The following is a 16,006-nucleotide window of genomic DNA, read 5'->3' as shown; positions in this document are numbered from 1 at the left end:
TTAACACAATATTATTCTAGTTAGCGATACCACGGCATACCTACTGCTACGCTACACACATTAATTCCAGCAATACCATACAATACCACAAGGTGCCAGTATTGCTTTGCAAACACCCTCTTGCTTCCGCTCCATTATGACGTCTCCAAAGGGCGAGTAGTTTTACTTTTTAATAATTTTATTATACAGTGGGTAACTTAACTTGGCATTGAAGGAATCATAGCCTACTATGGTACTTTGTCATCATTTTCAGCAGCTGGTATCAAAGCGTGAGGCCCAAGGCTTTCGAGAAAAATATCAACACATTTTTCAAACCTGCTGATACCTTCATAGGCAATTTTTTTTTGTTTTTAGTACCGATGAGTGTAAACAAGAGTCCGGGGTGAGCAGAAAACACCACAGAAAAGCTGTATTATGTTCCCTGATAGGAGGCTGGCTGCGCCATGCAAAGTTTTATACTGACAATAATAAAAGTGGTCCACTTTGAAGGTTGTTTAATGAGCATTAAGGCACATCAATACACTACACGTTGATGACTTTTGAATACATGTTAAGACACATTATTTTTTTATGGCTTATCAGTGCAGGATAGTCATTTTTTTTTAAGGGAAAACCTTGTTTTTTGTTGTTTTTTTTTAAACCGCTAGTGCATTTCTTGACAGTACCTAATGTTAACATCATTACATTTCAAACCATGCATTCAAAATGTTAGTGGATATATGAAAGAAGATCAATTTAAAATCACCATATACAATTTAAATCAGATTTGGAAGGGATTATTATTATTAGCTTACACAACATACAGTACATTTTCCCAAGATCTTTGACCAGTAATCAGTACATGGCGGTGACAACCACATCCACCTCATCTGCTTCGTCATGTCAAAGGCATAGTGACATTCAAACTGTTTCCATTCCAAAGCACCCATGCATACAAAAATATATAGCACTATAAAGGTTTTCTCTCTGTATCTATCCAAAAAAGAACCCTAACAACATTGCACGAGCATAAATAAGGATAAACACCCTGGTTCAGTATTTGTTCACATGTAAAAGGCCACTTTGGTAAAGTATTGCATCCTGGTACAGTATGTTCAACATCTACAGGTCTACATTTGCATAGCAAGTCATTTCCAAGGCACTGCATGCAACCAATTAGCATTTTTTTTTCTGTGAAATAATTAGAATGATTGTGTGTGTCTGTGTTTCACTCCGTTTTTGGCTGTTCTTTGTGCGTACTTTAATACTACTTCAGATAATTTTTAGTTCCAAGGCCATTTTTTCCCAATGGGGACACATTTGAGAGTACCTAGTGACAATTTTGACAGTTCGGATGGCATTTTTGATGGTTCACATTGCAGCGACATCCTCCACTGGTGTCTCCAGGACCCTTGAATATATATAAACATATTAACATATTACTCCTTTGATTGAGTCACTGTGTCTGGCACATACTGTACTTTGTACGGTTACCACAAAAAAAGAATGTACAACAAGGGAGGTCATGATGTGAAGAAAACCTACCTTTGGCCCCCAGCGGGGACCTCTGGTGACCCAGCAGATTTCCGTGTGACAGACGGTACAGCGCAGCCAGTCGCATCCGTCCCTCTTTTGCACGATGATGCCACACTGGGGGCAGTGCATTGCCTCCCCAGATGCAACCAGGGTCTTTTGGTATAATAGAATGTATTATATCAACCTGACTATTACATTGATACACTTCACGCTGGGCACACCTGAAGTAGTTGTGTTGTCCTTCGTGCGGCCGAGTCATTGATGGCACGGGCTGCAAGGTCATCTTGGTATTGCTTGCAGTTCATCCCCTCATGAATAGCCTAAAAACGGCAATACACGTGTTGGATCCTAATGTTGTGTTGCCCTTTCTTGTAATCACACTGTGTGTTAAGCACCTTGCAAATGAGACAGTTGTTCTTCTGGCAGACAGGACACTGGTATACGTTGACCGTGTCCTCGTACACGCACCAGCCAGGGCAGTCCACGGTGGCACAGTGGTAGCTGCCCTCACATCGCGACTCGGCCACAGACAAACTTCTCTGCAGCCAGCGCTCGTACTCCTCTAGCGGAACCAGCTTCCAAAAAAGGAGACGGGGAAAGAAAGGCAGAAGGTTAGAGACCTCTTGGCCCCTGATGGTCCAACATGTGACGTGTTTGGTTGTTGGGTGTTGCTCACAGCTCTGATCTCCCTCTCCTGCAGGGAGCATGTGCAAGCATATGTGTCATCTCTGTAGGGACAGGACACTTCAGGCTCCTCACTCAGCATGATGACGGAGCGCAAGCACTCTCTAAGGTAAACACACACAAACATTTCATTTCCACACAGTAATCCCTCACCACTTTTAGGCCAAATCACAGTTTTAATATATTAATAAACCATGTTTCCTGGTTGAATATGGCCTATTATTCGACAAAAATACACATAATGAAGCAAATTGTACGTTTTTTTTTTTTGCCTAAATTTAGCATTTCCAAGCATAAAAATGGCTAAATGAACTAAAATACATGAGGCCTTCCAGAAGACTAATGCAGGCCGTAACCCACGCCAAGCTAAAAGTCAACTCTGAACCCCCGTCACTTCCTGTCTGCACACATTTACAACACATGAGCACAAGTCTTACTTTTGATGTCTTAAAAGGCTTATTTTCTCTTATGTATAACTATATTGGGTAATAGGAGTGTAAAGTTGACTATAGGGGTGTTATTTCATGTCTAGAGGGCTCTAATAATGTTAAAAAGCGGATTTAGAAGGTCGTAAACTGGTTTTCTATGCTCCAGCTAGAAAACATTTTTCCATTTCTAAATAGGGAATCCTACTTTGCAGAAATTCATTCATCACAGCCGAGTCTGTAACCAATTAACAGCAATAAACAAGGGAATAGTGTACTATGTATGTAGGTAAATGGGATGTTATAAATATCAGTGGAATAACAAAAAGGTTTAGATTATTTGTATAAAATAGCAAAACATTTTAAAATTTCTATTTGGATGTATTCAATTTTAATGTAATTTAATTATAATTAGATTTAAAATGATCATCATTATTAGTGCCATTATTCAACCAAGTGATTAACTGCATTTCCAAATGCAACTGAGGGCACCCAAACTATGTAAGCCATTTCTTGCATTTTCTCATGTAGCCTCATAAAAGAATACATAAGCAATTCATCCTCCTTTGGTCATGCTGAACCTCATTAGATTACGCAAGTGTATGAAATGAAGCTTCGACTGAATTGTCTAGAGGGCTCCAGTAATGTTAACAACATATTTAGAAGGTGGTAAACAGGTTTTCTTTGCTCCAACTACATAATACTCCATTTATAAATAAGGAAACCTACTTTGCGGGAAATTTACCAATTACTGTATGCTTAATGAGCATTAATAAAATGAGCATTATTATCTTTGTACAGCCATAGTTTTAACTCTTACTTGCAGAAGCAGTGGAGACACTCCCTGAGAACGGCGCCCTCTCCTGGCTTTAGCTCCACATAGCAGATCCTGCAGTCCAACGGCTCGGGATTCGGCACCAAGTCCTGGCCATCCATCATCACCAGCTTGGCAAAATTATCCCGGCGCTCTGCTTCCCTCGCCTGAGACAAGGAGCGTTTTCATTGTCCATGTGCATGACATCAGTGTTGTAACACAGCACACTTGTGATACAATCTTGTTTTTATTAACATTTTGGTTGGTTTTGTACAATTAGACAGTGCAAATGTTAACATGAGGCTAATACTGTACAATGGTGCTGCATGCCAAAACTGTAAGAAAGAATTATTTCAAAAGGGATTCATCGGTTCATGATTGTCTTCATTTAAATATTGGTCTAATTTTTGACATCAACACAAAGACAACACGTTCAGAAATGGACTTATTCACAGCAGACCATCCACCACAACAATACAACTGTAAAATATGGAAAAGATCATTCATCTGGCAAATAACGGCGGTTGTGCTGCAGCAAATGCTAATCCAAGATAAATTACTAATAAAAATGGCGCATGTGTATGCTCGTGTGTGTTTAGTAGTCCTGGTCCAGGTTAAAGAGCAGTGAGTTGTTTTGAGCGCCTGCACTCCTCAGCTCCTCTCTTCTCCCCTTCTCCTTCAAAAAAAAAAAACAGAGACAGACGAGAAGAGATTCAGCCCAGAGGTTTGTCGCTATGCTACTTCCTGCTGCGGCTATGTTTACCCCCCCCCAAAAAAAAGTACAGGCGGAGCACACTCACAAGGATATACGCAACTCCTACATGGGCGCTACATTGGCAGATAAGGTGTTAGTGGCGGGAAGACGTTGGTAGCACTTGTGTGTGTGCTTTCCTACCTGCTGGTACTGTCTAATGGCCTCCTTCTCCTGCTGGATCCGTCTGAGTTCCACTGCGTCTGGCTGGTAGCCGCCCGGAACCACGTAGTTGTCAGGCCGGTCTGTACCGCAGATCTCGCAGCCGGGCCTTGTCGGTTTGTTAATGTAAGTGCAAGAAGGACACGGCCAGCCCTGGAGGAAGCGTGCATGTTTACGCTTTTATTTTTTGATGGGAGTTTGCAGAGATATCATTCATTTCGAAGCAAAAGCGGCTAAACAATATAAAACATGAGGGATATTCGATAATATTGGCATAATCATATCAGTAGCAATTTTTCTGTCTGTAATGATGTCAAGCTTGCTAGCTCAGTGTTTCCACCTTTGAATTGTAAATATGCAAATTGTTATGGAAGTAAGGGAGACGTCTTCCTGTGTATTTCAACTCTAATATCACACCTTAGGATGAATCACTGGGAGTCAATGACCTTTGTGCTGCTGCCTATATCGGTTTCGGTTGATAGCGGTATCGGAAATGACGCGCTGGACAATATCGGTATTTAGGATACTGGTAAGAAAGCCAGTATCAAGCTCTTCTCTATTAAATATGCATACAAAAGTACATTCGGAAAGCCTCATATCTAATAAAAACCTTCCCTCGAATAACCGCCCTGGACTCTGTTTAGTAATACTAGTCACACTAGAGGCGGAAGGAGCCAGAATTCGGTTGGAATGTAAATTCCTGGTTTATTCCTAGATATTCAAAGTGCTTTGTAGAAATTCCGACTGCATTTTCAGTGCATTCCCAATATTAGGGCCCGTTTGTGGCCAGCCCGAATGTTTTGAGCATGCTAAAAACTTTCGAGGTAGATTCTAAGTGGAAAAATATCAAAAGGCATTTGTACGATATTCTAACGGCACTCGGACTGCATTCTAAATTTTCTTACGGTATTCCAAAAGCATTCCAAACATTCTGATTGCGTTCGGGGGGGGGGATGCAGCCAGCCTGAAACATCACTATGAAGCGTTGCCTTATTCACATCGCTTCATACACCAAAGAAAAAAAGGAGCCAACTTAACTGATCTAAGCATTCGAATCGTATTCTTACGAATTTCAACTCCTCTCCTGAATGTGGGGGGAATTTTGAAACTCTTTCATTCTGTCTGGTTCTGCTCGATTCGTGCTGACACATGCTTAGTGTGAAAGGGGCTTCAATAAACACCCAGGCTTTGAGGAAATACCTACAGTATATCCATCTACCGTATATTGAATGACATAACATATTGATACTATATAAAACGACTGTGTGTATTTAAGTGTGGTACCTGTGAGGAGGTGGTTGTGTTTGGTTTCAGTACTTCATGTAGTTGACAAACCTCCACACTGGAGGCATGTTTGAGCTCACTGGGGCCTCCTTTCTGCGACCCTGTGCAGAAATAAATGGAGCAAGTCATGCGACACACTTAATCGGCATCCACCTGTTCAAAATCAGCGGTGCCACCCACCAATGTTGCTGATACTGTCGTTCAATCGTGGGGGCAAGGTGTTGTAAGGTCTGCGCTGTTGTGCTGACGTGCTGTTAGTAGCGGTGTGAGGGAGGGAAGTCACATTTGGAGGGGAGTTGTGGAGGAGAGCGCTCTCTTGGTCCTGCTGGAGAACATGGTGGGTCAGGTGGGCGTGTCGGGCTGACAGGATGTACACAAAAGCCGTGTCGCCGTCCTGGCGGACGCCGTACGACACCAAGGAGCGCTGGTTGGCGCACAGGCACTGGCCGATCACCCAGCGCTGCACCCACGGGTGGAAGCCGTACTCAAGGAACATCTGAAGAAAAGAAACACTCAAAGCGTGACAAGAACAGGGTGAGCAAACACAAAGATGAGAAACTAACCTGCTGTTTCAGAGCTGCAGTGGTCATAAGAGGAGAAACTTTCATAGTGACGCAACACGACGAGGAAGCATCCTCAACTACAACAGCCAATCTGCCAAGTGAAGACAGACAACAGCGGAGAAACTCAACTACATGGTACAACTTCAGGTACTGTATATCAAAGAATATAAGATGTTTGGGGCTGGTGTCTGGAGGCTGTCAATGTTCTATCACTATATGGTCACAAGATGGCAGCATATGGCATTTTTATGAACACATTTAAGTCTTTCGTCACTGCAGTGGCCTAGTGGTTGGCATGTTGGCCACACATTAAGGGGATGGGAAAGGTTTGAATCTCTGTGTGGCGTTTTTTATGTTCTTCCCCATGCGTGCGTGTGTGTGTTTTTTTTTTTTCCAGGTACTCCAGTTTCCTCAAACATTCCAAAAACATGCATGTTAGGTTAATTGGAGACTCTAAATTGTCCACAGGTCTGAATGTGACTATGAATGGTTGTTTGTCCAAACGTGCCCTGCGATTGGCTGGGTCCAGGGTGTACCCCCGCCTCTCGCCCAAAGTCAGTGAGGATAAACGGCATAGAAGATGGAGGGAATTCTTTGAACCATCTACCTGATTTCAGTGTCTTCACATTGTCGTGCAGCAGGCTGGATCTTCAGCGTGGCGTGTTGACGAGAAAGCGTGGCGGCAAAGGCAGAGGCCGCCTTCATGTCGCCAGCCTGGATGGCCCGGGTCAGCTCCACGCACGCGTCTTCTACAGATGGATACGCACACCACACGTGTACACGCAAAACACAGAAGGGCCCACTTAGGAGAAAAACCAGCCAAATGTATGCGGAGGATGTCGCCATACCTCCAAACAGCCACTAGGAGGGCTAATAATGATTCAATGGATGAATGATCGCATGACACATGAATAAAAAGGTGATCTGTTACTTTCTACATTTATTAAGTGGATCAAATGTGAGATAAGTGCTTGGTACAAACCTAACTGTTGCAAAGCTGAGGTATCCTGAAGATGGGAACTCCCTGTATTGTTATCTTCGGGGGATGCTGCTTAAGAGAAAAAAAAAACAACAAAAACTTACTGTAAGTCAGGGGTGTCCAAACTGCAGCCCATTGGCCACATTGTCACAACATAATTCAACAAGAAAACTTTAAAAATAAGTTGAAAAATCAGCGGTAATTTTACAATAACAAAGTCAAAATACTAAGAGAAAAAAGATGTAATCTAACGAGAAAATATGTTCACTTATTTTAAGTCGTAATGTTTTGAGAAACAAAACGAAATAAAGTTGTAATTTGGGGGAAATAAGATGAAAATATTATGGGAATAAAGTCATAGTACGAGAAGAAAATTTACAAGACAAAATAGTTGGAACATTTAAAAAAACAGACAGAAATGGAAAAAACAGCTGTAATTTTACAAGAATAAAGTGAAAATAGGAAGCGAAAAAAGCTATAATCTCGCAAGAAAAAGTGGGAATTTTATGAGATCAGAATAATTTTAGTAGAAGATAATGGTTTTTTTTAAACGTAATATTATGAGAAACAATACAAAAACTTTCATTTTTGGAACATTAGTTTGGGGGAAAATGTATAATATAATAGGAATAAGATGATTATGGCAATAAAATCATCTTGCAACAATATTTACAAGTTGAAATAATTGGCAAATTAGCAAAAATGGGAAAAGCTTAAGCTAATGCACTTTTTCACAAAGCTGAGATGCAGTTTTTTCCTTGAAATATCGTTAACTTCTTTGTATTGGTTTACAAAAGGGAAAGGATGCAAGTGGCCCTTGCATCCTTTCATTCTTCCGTATGTGGCCTTCATTGGCAAAAGTTTGGACACCCCTGCTGTAAGAGCTTGTGTATACCATTCTATGAGAAAATACTACCAGCGCTGTGGGAAGCCTAAAGAAGGTGGGTGGGGGGCGACTGACCTTTGTGTGCTTCTCTCAGTGATGTCATTACCACAGTGGCCCACTGCTGGGCCTCCTGCTCGCAGCGAAAGTTGAAGTTGATGCTATCATGTGGAGGCGTCGCCAGACTCAGCTCGTGGCATTTTGGCGTTTTCACCTCATAGTTCACCGACCTCAAATCGTACTCAGCAATAATCTGGGGACACAGAAAGGGACAGAATGAGAAGACGACAAAGATGGCTGATCAGACAGACAGCAGTATCACTGCTAAGAGACTACAAGTCACGCCCAAACACACCTTATCCGTGCATGACAAATTCTTCTGCGTGGTACAGCGTCATCACAGACAAATATGATTGTTATCATAATCCAATACAATGTAAAAATACTTGCTCAACAACACCCAAGCAGGATAGGAGCATGTCCACATGGTGACGCTCACCGTCAAGACAGTCTTTTATAAAGTGATGAGTTCATAAGTTGAATCAAAAGTTGACTCACATTACAAACAGAAGACTATTTAAAGGAACGCGCTTCTTTAATTGCAAATAAAACCCTAACAAAGGTCTATAAAAGGTTATGAACCAAAACTGCTTTGACAACCTGATCAAACGACAACAAGTATACTCTGAAAACTTAAAAGCCCAAAGTAATGGAACAAAATCAAGGAACTGGACAAATATTAAAGATGACAATCTCGACATCAAGGACATAAAAGACACAATTCACTACACAAAGACGCTAATACTAAACGAAATATATGTATGTCAACATGTAGACGTTATGGTGTGATTCGTAAATTAATTATCAGTAATAGGTATTTTTTCAATTATTTCCCACCCCATAAAACTCACACTCATTCCAGGCACACGTCACAACAAAAACGCAAAAGTCCTACTGTGATGCATGCCCGCGAACTCACCACGCTCCGACTATTCCCGCTGCAGTCTTGGAGCGCAAGACGGAATTCCCCGGACTTCCCGGGGTCCATACTGAGCTGGAGGCGAAGTGACTCACCACCTGCTCCCGGAAGACGCAGAGGCCGAATACCAGAATGGCACAATGACACCCGAACCGACATGAGGACAGTTTGACAGTTCGACAGCTCCGATTGCTGCGGTGCTCCATTCCGGACAGGCGGCGGAGGCGCGCACTGTTCCGCCGCGAGACTGGCGGTCCAACCGCCCGAACTCAGCGACATACTGTAAAGGGACGCATGTAGGAAAGACACACGAAGAGAACAGAGTCCCACTTAAAACGTCCACCCTTGTTCCGAGTCCCCCATTTTGCTATGTTTGTAGCATAGTAGCTCATTTAGACATATCACTACCTCACTGACAACAGGAAGCAAGTGCGTAGGCTCTCAAGTGTCAATTCCTCCGCCTCCAAATCGTCTCCTCTTTTAAATATATGTCGCAGCTCCTTTAGAGACAGATTTGTCGTTTGTCCCACTCGACGTCGAGATTAAAAACTAAAAAAAAAAAATTCTTAAGAGGTGGAAGCGCCTGTTCGGAATGGACTCGACCGTCATGTTCTACTTCTTCTGCCTCGTCTTCTTCATCTTGTTTATTGGTGGGACAGGGTAAAAGGGACACACTGCCACTTATGGTGTTAACGTGTAACTACATCCTAATGCATTCAGTGCTGAACTTGATTTGTGTGTATATTTTAACTTCAGTTTAACCGTAGATATGTTAATAAATACATAAAAAATTACATTGTGTGTCCGTTAATCATTTTGTTATTTTTAACATAGTTTTTTTTCCACCAATCTTTTTAAAAAATCCAGTAGAAACCGACCGGGTTTTATCATTAAACATTTACGTCACCACAAGGGGGCAGCAATTTTTGGCTTAAATTTCAATGCGTGTACTTTTTTGTATAAAATGTCATTCTGTTCATTTAAAATGCATACTTAGCCCATTTGGAAACATTAATACAAGTGTCAGTTTAGCATTATGAAGCTGTTTTAATTTATTACCACTTACAACTGTAAATTAACCGCATTTTGCACGATAATTATTCCAAATGAATGTAATTTCTTGTAACATTTTTTAGATTCCTTGATGGGATTTGAACCCGCAGTTCCTACTCCGGCCACGTGGACCACGAACTTTGCATTTTGAAGCACACTGAAAAGCAGGAGATACTGTACCTTGGCCCAGGGCAGTGCAGAGAGTCTGGAGTGAGCATAAAAACCCACATGCAGAAAATCAGTTTTTCAAGATATATAATGCTCTGTGCCAAACTTTGAACACTTACTGACTTGAAGCATTTTTTTCCCCCAGGTAAGAGGATGATCCAAACATGGTCAACAAAGCCCACGCGGTGTTTAAGTCCACGATTTATGAGGCAATTAACAAAATGTACTGTAGCGGCTACAGGGAATGAGTTAGAGCGCACAGGCTCGGCTCGGTCGAGCCGTGAATCACTCGCCCAAGCTGCTCTTTCTCAATCAATAGCACATTTCTCAATGGCTGGAAGTGACGAGGCCCTAGCAGGCAACAGAAAGACAATCCTGTTGACAATTTATTGCCTTTTTTTTGAGTTGATATGTACAAAAAAAGACCTGTGACGTCTCACGGTGGTCCAGTCGATGGTGCGATCCCATGCTGTGACCTGTCCAGGCCTAATCTGGGATGCTATTCATAGAGGTGAGGTGGAGTCATTCAATCAGGTGTTGAGATGGACAGCATTGTTTGTCAAGGGGACGAATCACGCAGGAAGCATCATGGTACATTAGGTACCGATGGACAGATAAAGTGCTTTATACAGTACAGTCAGTCTGTGTGGGGAGTTCAATGTACAGTAACCCCTCGACGCTTCGCGCTTTGAATGTGGCAGCTTCACTCTGTCACAATTTTTAAAAAATATATGAATTAATAAATCATGCAGTTTCTTGGTAGAGTACAGCCTCTTATGCCTCAAAAATATTCACATTTAAACACATGGTACATGTTTTTGGCCTAAATGAAGCATTTTCAAGCATAAAAATGGCGAAATGAAGCAAAATACAAATACAAAGACACATTCAAAGACGGTGTGATGGTACAGTATGTAGTATTCTGCACTGGTCACTCGTTGTCAGCAAGGTTAATGTCACGTTCAGTGAGACACACAAGCACCAGACTTGAGCTCACATCATGGGCGACTGTTGCGGCGGCGGTGGACCCACACTAGGCTAAAGTTCAACTCTGAACCCCCAAGGTCACTTCTTCCCACCCTGCTCCCCTTTCACTGGAACACATTTACAGCAACACACATGAGCACGAGTCTTATTTATGTCTTACTTTCTCTGATTATGTCTACTTTATCGGGTTAAATGAGTTTAAAGGTGACTATAGGGGTGTTATTTCATGCCTTGAGGGCTCTAATAATGTTAAAACACGTGTTTAGAAGGCCGTGAACAGGTTTTTTATGCTCCAACTATGAAAACAATGCATTTATACATAAGGAATCCTACTTCATGGAAATTCACTTATCAGGGTCGGGACTGGAAGCAATGAACCGCAATAAACGAGGGGTTACTGTAATAATAAATCATGTCGTTTCGTAGTTGAATACGACCTATTACTGGTCAAAAATATGCATACACAAGCAAATTATTACATATTTCTTTGCCTAAATTAAGCATTTTCACGCATAAGAATGGCCAAATGAACTAAAATACAAATATAAGGCATTCAGGAGACGCATTCAAAGACATTGTGATAATATGTAGTATTCTACACTGGCCACTAGGTGTCAGTAATGTTCCGTGAGACATACAAGCACCAGACTTGGTCTCACAACATGCTGCGGTGGCGGTTAGCCACGCCAAGCTAAAACTCAGCTCTGAATCCCCAACATCACTCCCTGTCCTCCTGCCCACTCAGCTCCCCTTTCACCGGAACACATTTACAGCAACACACATGAGTACCAGTCTTATTTATGTCTACTATATTGGGTAATAGGAGTGGAAAGGTGACTATAGGGGTGTTATGTCATGTCTGGAGGGCTTTAATCATGTGAAAACACCAATACAGTGTGGAAAGCTGACCAAATCCAATGTAGGTCAATATCACACCTTTGCATTATCTTATATAGACATCCGTGTTGGCAAAAAGTGTTTAAATTTGCATGCAAAAGGCAGAATATCGCCTTTCTGTATTTCACAAGTATACTTTCCGGTCATTAAAGACTAATTTTCTTTTCACTAAAGCTTCTGGTGTCCTGCCTTGCCCCTGGCAGTCTAAAAGATTGATGAAAAGGTCCATGAAAACAACGCCCACCACAGTTCCGGGTCAGCGTCTGCCAGAGGTGGATACTACTTGAGATGCCGGGTGTCCCCGTGTTGACTAATTTAAAGTTGTCTTCACGTCACGAACTTGCTGATGGACGCCTCTGCTGCGTGACGGACAGCAGGGAACGTCCAAAAGCACATTTGCAAAAGGGGTACCGGGAGTGGGAAGAGAAGGGGGAGGTGGTGATGCGTCGTCCGCTCTGTGTGTGTGTGTGTGTGTGTGTGTGTGTTGATTCATCATCTCACAAGCACATGAGCAGCACAGATCTATATAAGGTGCATCACACCTGCTCAGCAATAACAACTACAGACCTCGGCCAGCTGACCTCAGCCTCTTACCAAAGTTCAGGGTAAGTTCATGGACTCGTTTTTATCATGAGAGCATATTATTGTCTCACTTCCGTCATGTATTTATTATTTCCTGCAGCATAATGATCGTTTCTTCTGACTTGAGGAATAACAATAAAAAAAGATTAGGATTTATTTTTGAATTTTCTAACTTTTTTAGTGGATAACTGCTGTGCTGTGTTCTATTATGAGTCCAGTACAATGATTTCTTGACGCAAAAAGATGATACGCATTTTTTAGTTATACTGTGTAAAAATGTATATTATAAAATCATTTTAAGTTGAAAAAAAATGTAATTATAACATGCTATTTTTAAAAAAATGATCAGTATCAGTAGGTAACAGTCTATAGGTAATAGATAATATAGGTAATGGAATGGTACGCAAAAATTGTATTTTTCTTTGTGTAGTTTTTCCAATTAAACTGTATAAAAAATATACAATTTATAAAATACAGTAGATTTTAATTTTAAAAAGTTTTCTTCAGTTATAAAATATTGATATAATTTTTTAAAATGATGAGTAGGTAATAGTCTAAGAATGGTAGAATTAAATGGAAATATTTCATTTTCTTTGTGTATTTTTTAAAAAATTATACTGTATAATTTTTTGGGTTGTTTTATTAATATTTTAATATAAAAAATGATTTTTCAAATGAAATACACTTTTTTAATGATAATATTCTAATATGTTACAGTTAAAAATATTTTATTTTTTGTTCTGTATTAAAAACATATTTTATAAAATATATTTTAATTTGAAGAAAGAACTTATTTTGAAAATGACAAAATATGTTATCTAATACATATTTTTTTAAATGATGAGTAACAACGGTACAATTAAATACTAATATTTTATGTTCGTTGTTTGTGGGTTTTTTTAAATTACTTTATAAAAAAAGAAGACAAATTCATATTTTAATTTGAAAAAAATGATTTCATTTTGAGATAATAACATATGTTATCCATTTGTTTTTTACATGACGAGTAGGTTTTATTCTGAAAATGGTACAAGTAAATGCAAATATGATTCCAATATTATTTATGTACTTTATTTATAATTTTCTTCAGTCAGGTTCATCATTTCATATTTTTATTTGTCAAATGATATGATGAGAAGATATTAACTCCAATATGCTTGGTGTTGGCTAGGAATAACTTGTATTATTATGATTATTATTATTATTATTTATAACCATCTTTCCATGAATTGTTGCCCTAAAAGCCTGGTCAGAACATCTGATCGGAGTTGGTATCAATTCAAATTTAGGATTGAAACGTGTTGAAAATGTGTTATCTCAGTGATATCTCAGTGATACCTCAACAGATCAGGTTGTACCCTGAATAAAACATGAAATTATTTTAGCTTTTAAGACTGTCAAGGCTGATTTTGCATGCAAAAAAGGATACTGTGCACTGCAACATGAGCAAATACTGTATAATATCCACGAGCACGGTGGTCAGCTGTTGCATATAAAGTGGAGCAACAAGCTCCAAAAGAGTGCGTAAGTGATTGAACTAAGCATCCGCATCTGGACTGCATCCTTGCAGTGCCTTTGAGCGACTCCTCAGCATGTTGCCCTGCAGGAGACAGGTCGCCGACGTCCAGGCGAGGGGCTGGCCGCCCGCTTCCTTGGCTCTCCTCCTCTTCCTCCTGCTGCTCCTCTCCTCCTCCTGCAGCTTCAGCAGCGCACACAGCACCACGGTGGAGCACGACTTCCACATCGTTCACAACGTCGACAACAGAAGTAAGCTTCGGTTGCATCGTGCGCAGGTCGTTTATTCAACGCCGAATATGTCACGCGTGGAATCATTACCTCACGTTCACCACAACTGATTCTTTTTTCTTATATCAGATTTGAATTGTCACAAATTTTAGCGCCAGCACGAGTTCAAAAAACCACAAAATCTGCCTTTTTTGCTTCAAAAATACACTCACGCGTCACAACATTAGGTAATATTGCAATAAGACCCATCAGAGCGACATACAGAAATAAAGCAATTTTTTTTAATTTAATTAAAATGTTAATTTTACAGGCATTTGATTTTAATACAATTTTTAATTACATTTTAAATATATTAGATTATTTTATTTTTTTATACATTTTAAAAAAATAATTAAATTGTAAAATTGAAATGTAATTTTAATACATATTAATTTGATTTTATTTAATGTTTGACTGTCAGGTGTTATAATATACAGTATATAATGTAATAATAATAATAATAATGATATATCTAATTAATATATATAGATTATTGTTAATGTGCATCCTTATGGTTTCTATTCTTGTTTTGAGTAGCTCATAAATCCTAATAATAACAATAATTCTAATCATAATAGTAAGAATACAATAATCTTATATTGTTGGCAGGCACTTTACAGAAACGTGACAAAAAATGACAAAAGCATAAAAATGCAATAAATTAAAAAAAAGAAAATGAATTTAAATAAAATACATAAATGAAATTATATTAAACTAAATTAAATAAATTCTTTAAAATTAAATCAAACTAATTAAATAAAATGCATAAATAAATTACATAAAATACAAAAAAAACAATTCTAATGAATTGAAAATAAATAATAAGCTCAATATGATGCAGTTCCGTTCAACAGCAATAGAAGAACAAAAAGTGCTAAACCATTTTTTAAAAATAATTGCTGATGTCCCTAACGTTACGGCTAATATATGTTTGTTTGTTTCCTCAGCGGGTCATCACCCAAATGACAAAATATTATATATTTTTTTATTTTAAACATTTTGTCTAGCTGCCGTTCGTGTTTGACCTATTTTTATTTATTCCTGATGTTTTGTATGCCTCACCTGCCGTTCATAAATAAAGTGATACCAAACATACCAGATACGGTGTATTCCTGCGCTCCAGGTCCGGAGATAGACCCCTTCTGGTACGTGGGCCGCGGCGTGAGACCCATCGGCCGCTTCGGGAAGCGGCACAGCGGCGCCGGGATGCGGCCCGTCGTCAGGACGCTGGAGCTGCTCCTCAACAGTCTGCGGAAGAAGGAGAACCTGGACGCGGTGCTGCGCGGGGAGGATAGAGACTGGTTACCATGACAACATGCAAACTCCTGAACAGGACGGATTCGTGTACATACAAAAATGCCGTTTGTATCGATGAATAAACATGATGACACCAATCTCGGCTGCAAAGACTGTTTCAGGGTGCACGTTTTATTTCTCGTAATTATGACTTCATCTCATAATTCTAACCTTTTCTCTCATAATCATGACTTTCCTA

The 16,006-nt window shown here is 39.9% G+C and overlaps 2 protein-coding genes across 5 annotated transcripts; one reads left to right on the top strand and one right to left on the bottom strand.

Annotated features, from left to right (window-relative positions):
• Nucleotides 1-484: 484 nt before the first annotated feature.
• On the bottom strand, nt 485-9,683 carry shrprbck1r (sharpin and rbck1 related). Of its 4 annotated transcripts, XM_054766349.1 has the most exons (15): nt 9,448-9,683; nt 9,040-9,319; nt 8,139-8,313; nt 7,181-7,249; nt 6,806-6,947; nt 6,199-6,289; nt 5,816-6,131; nt 5,636-5,736; nt 4,334-4,504; nt 3,445-3,605; nt 2,192-2,303; nt 1,911-2,090; nt 1,737-1,835; nt 1,525-1,668; nt 485-1,390 (listed from the first exon to the last, which is right to left on the bottom strand). In XM_054766349.1, exons 2-15 carry the CDS (start codon nt 9,316-9,318, stop codon nt 1,310-1,312), a joined length of 2,121 nt encoding a protein of 706 aa, XP_054622324.1. In that variant the 5' UTR covers nt 9,319; nt 9,448-9,683; the 3' UTR covers nt 485-1,309. The 4 variants fall into 4 exon arrangements, with proteins under 4 accessions (XP_054622324.1, XP_054622325.1, XP_054622327.1 ...); XM_054766350.1 differs by having other exon boundaries at nt 7,181-7,246; nt 9,040-9,683; XM_054766352.1 differs by lacking the exon at nt 9,040-9,319.
• A 3,033-nt stretch (nt 9,684-12,716) lies between these two features.
• On the top strand, nt 12,717-15,891 carry prlh2 (prolactin releasing hormone 2). The gene is made up of 3 exons (XM_054765879.1): nt 12,717-12,749; nt 14,297-14,493; nt 15,635-15,891. The coding sequence occupies exons 2-3, from the start codon at nt 14,319-14,321 to the stop codon at nt 15,820-15,822; spliced, it is 363 nt and encodes a 120-aa protein (XP_054621854.1). The 5' UTR covers nt 12,717-12,749; nt 14,297-14,318; the 3' UTR covers nt 15,823-15,891.
• The last annotated feature ends 115 nt before the right edge of the window (nt 15,892-16,006 follow it).

Source organism: Dunckerocampus dactyliophorus, chromosome 21 (genome assembly GCF_027744805.1).
Source record: "Dunckerocampus dactyliophorus isolate RoL2022-P2 chromosome 21, RoL_Ddac_1.1, whole genome shotgun sequence".
In the NCBI taxonomy this organism is placed as follows: Eukaryota; Metazoa; Chordata; class Actinopteri; order Syngnathiformes; family Syngnathidae; genus Dunckerocampus; species Dunckerocampus dactyliophorus.
The sequence above is the reverse complement of the archived record's forward strand: the minus strand, read 5'-3'. Positions and strand labels throughout refer to the sequence as shown.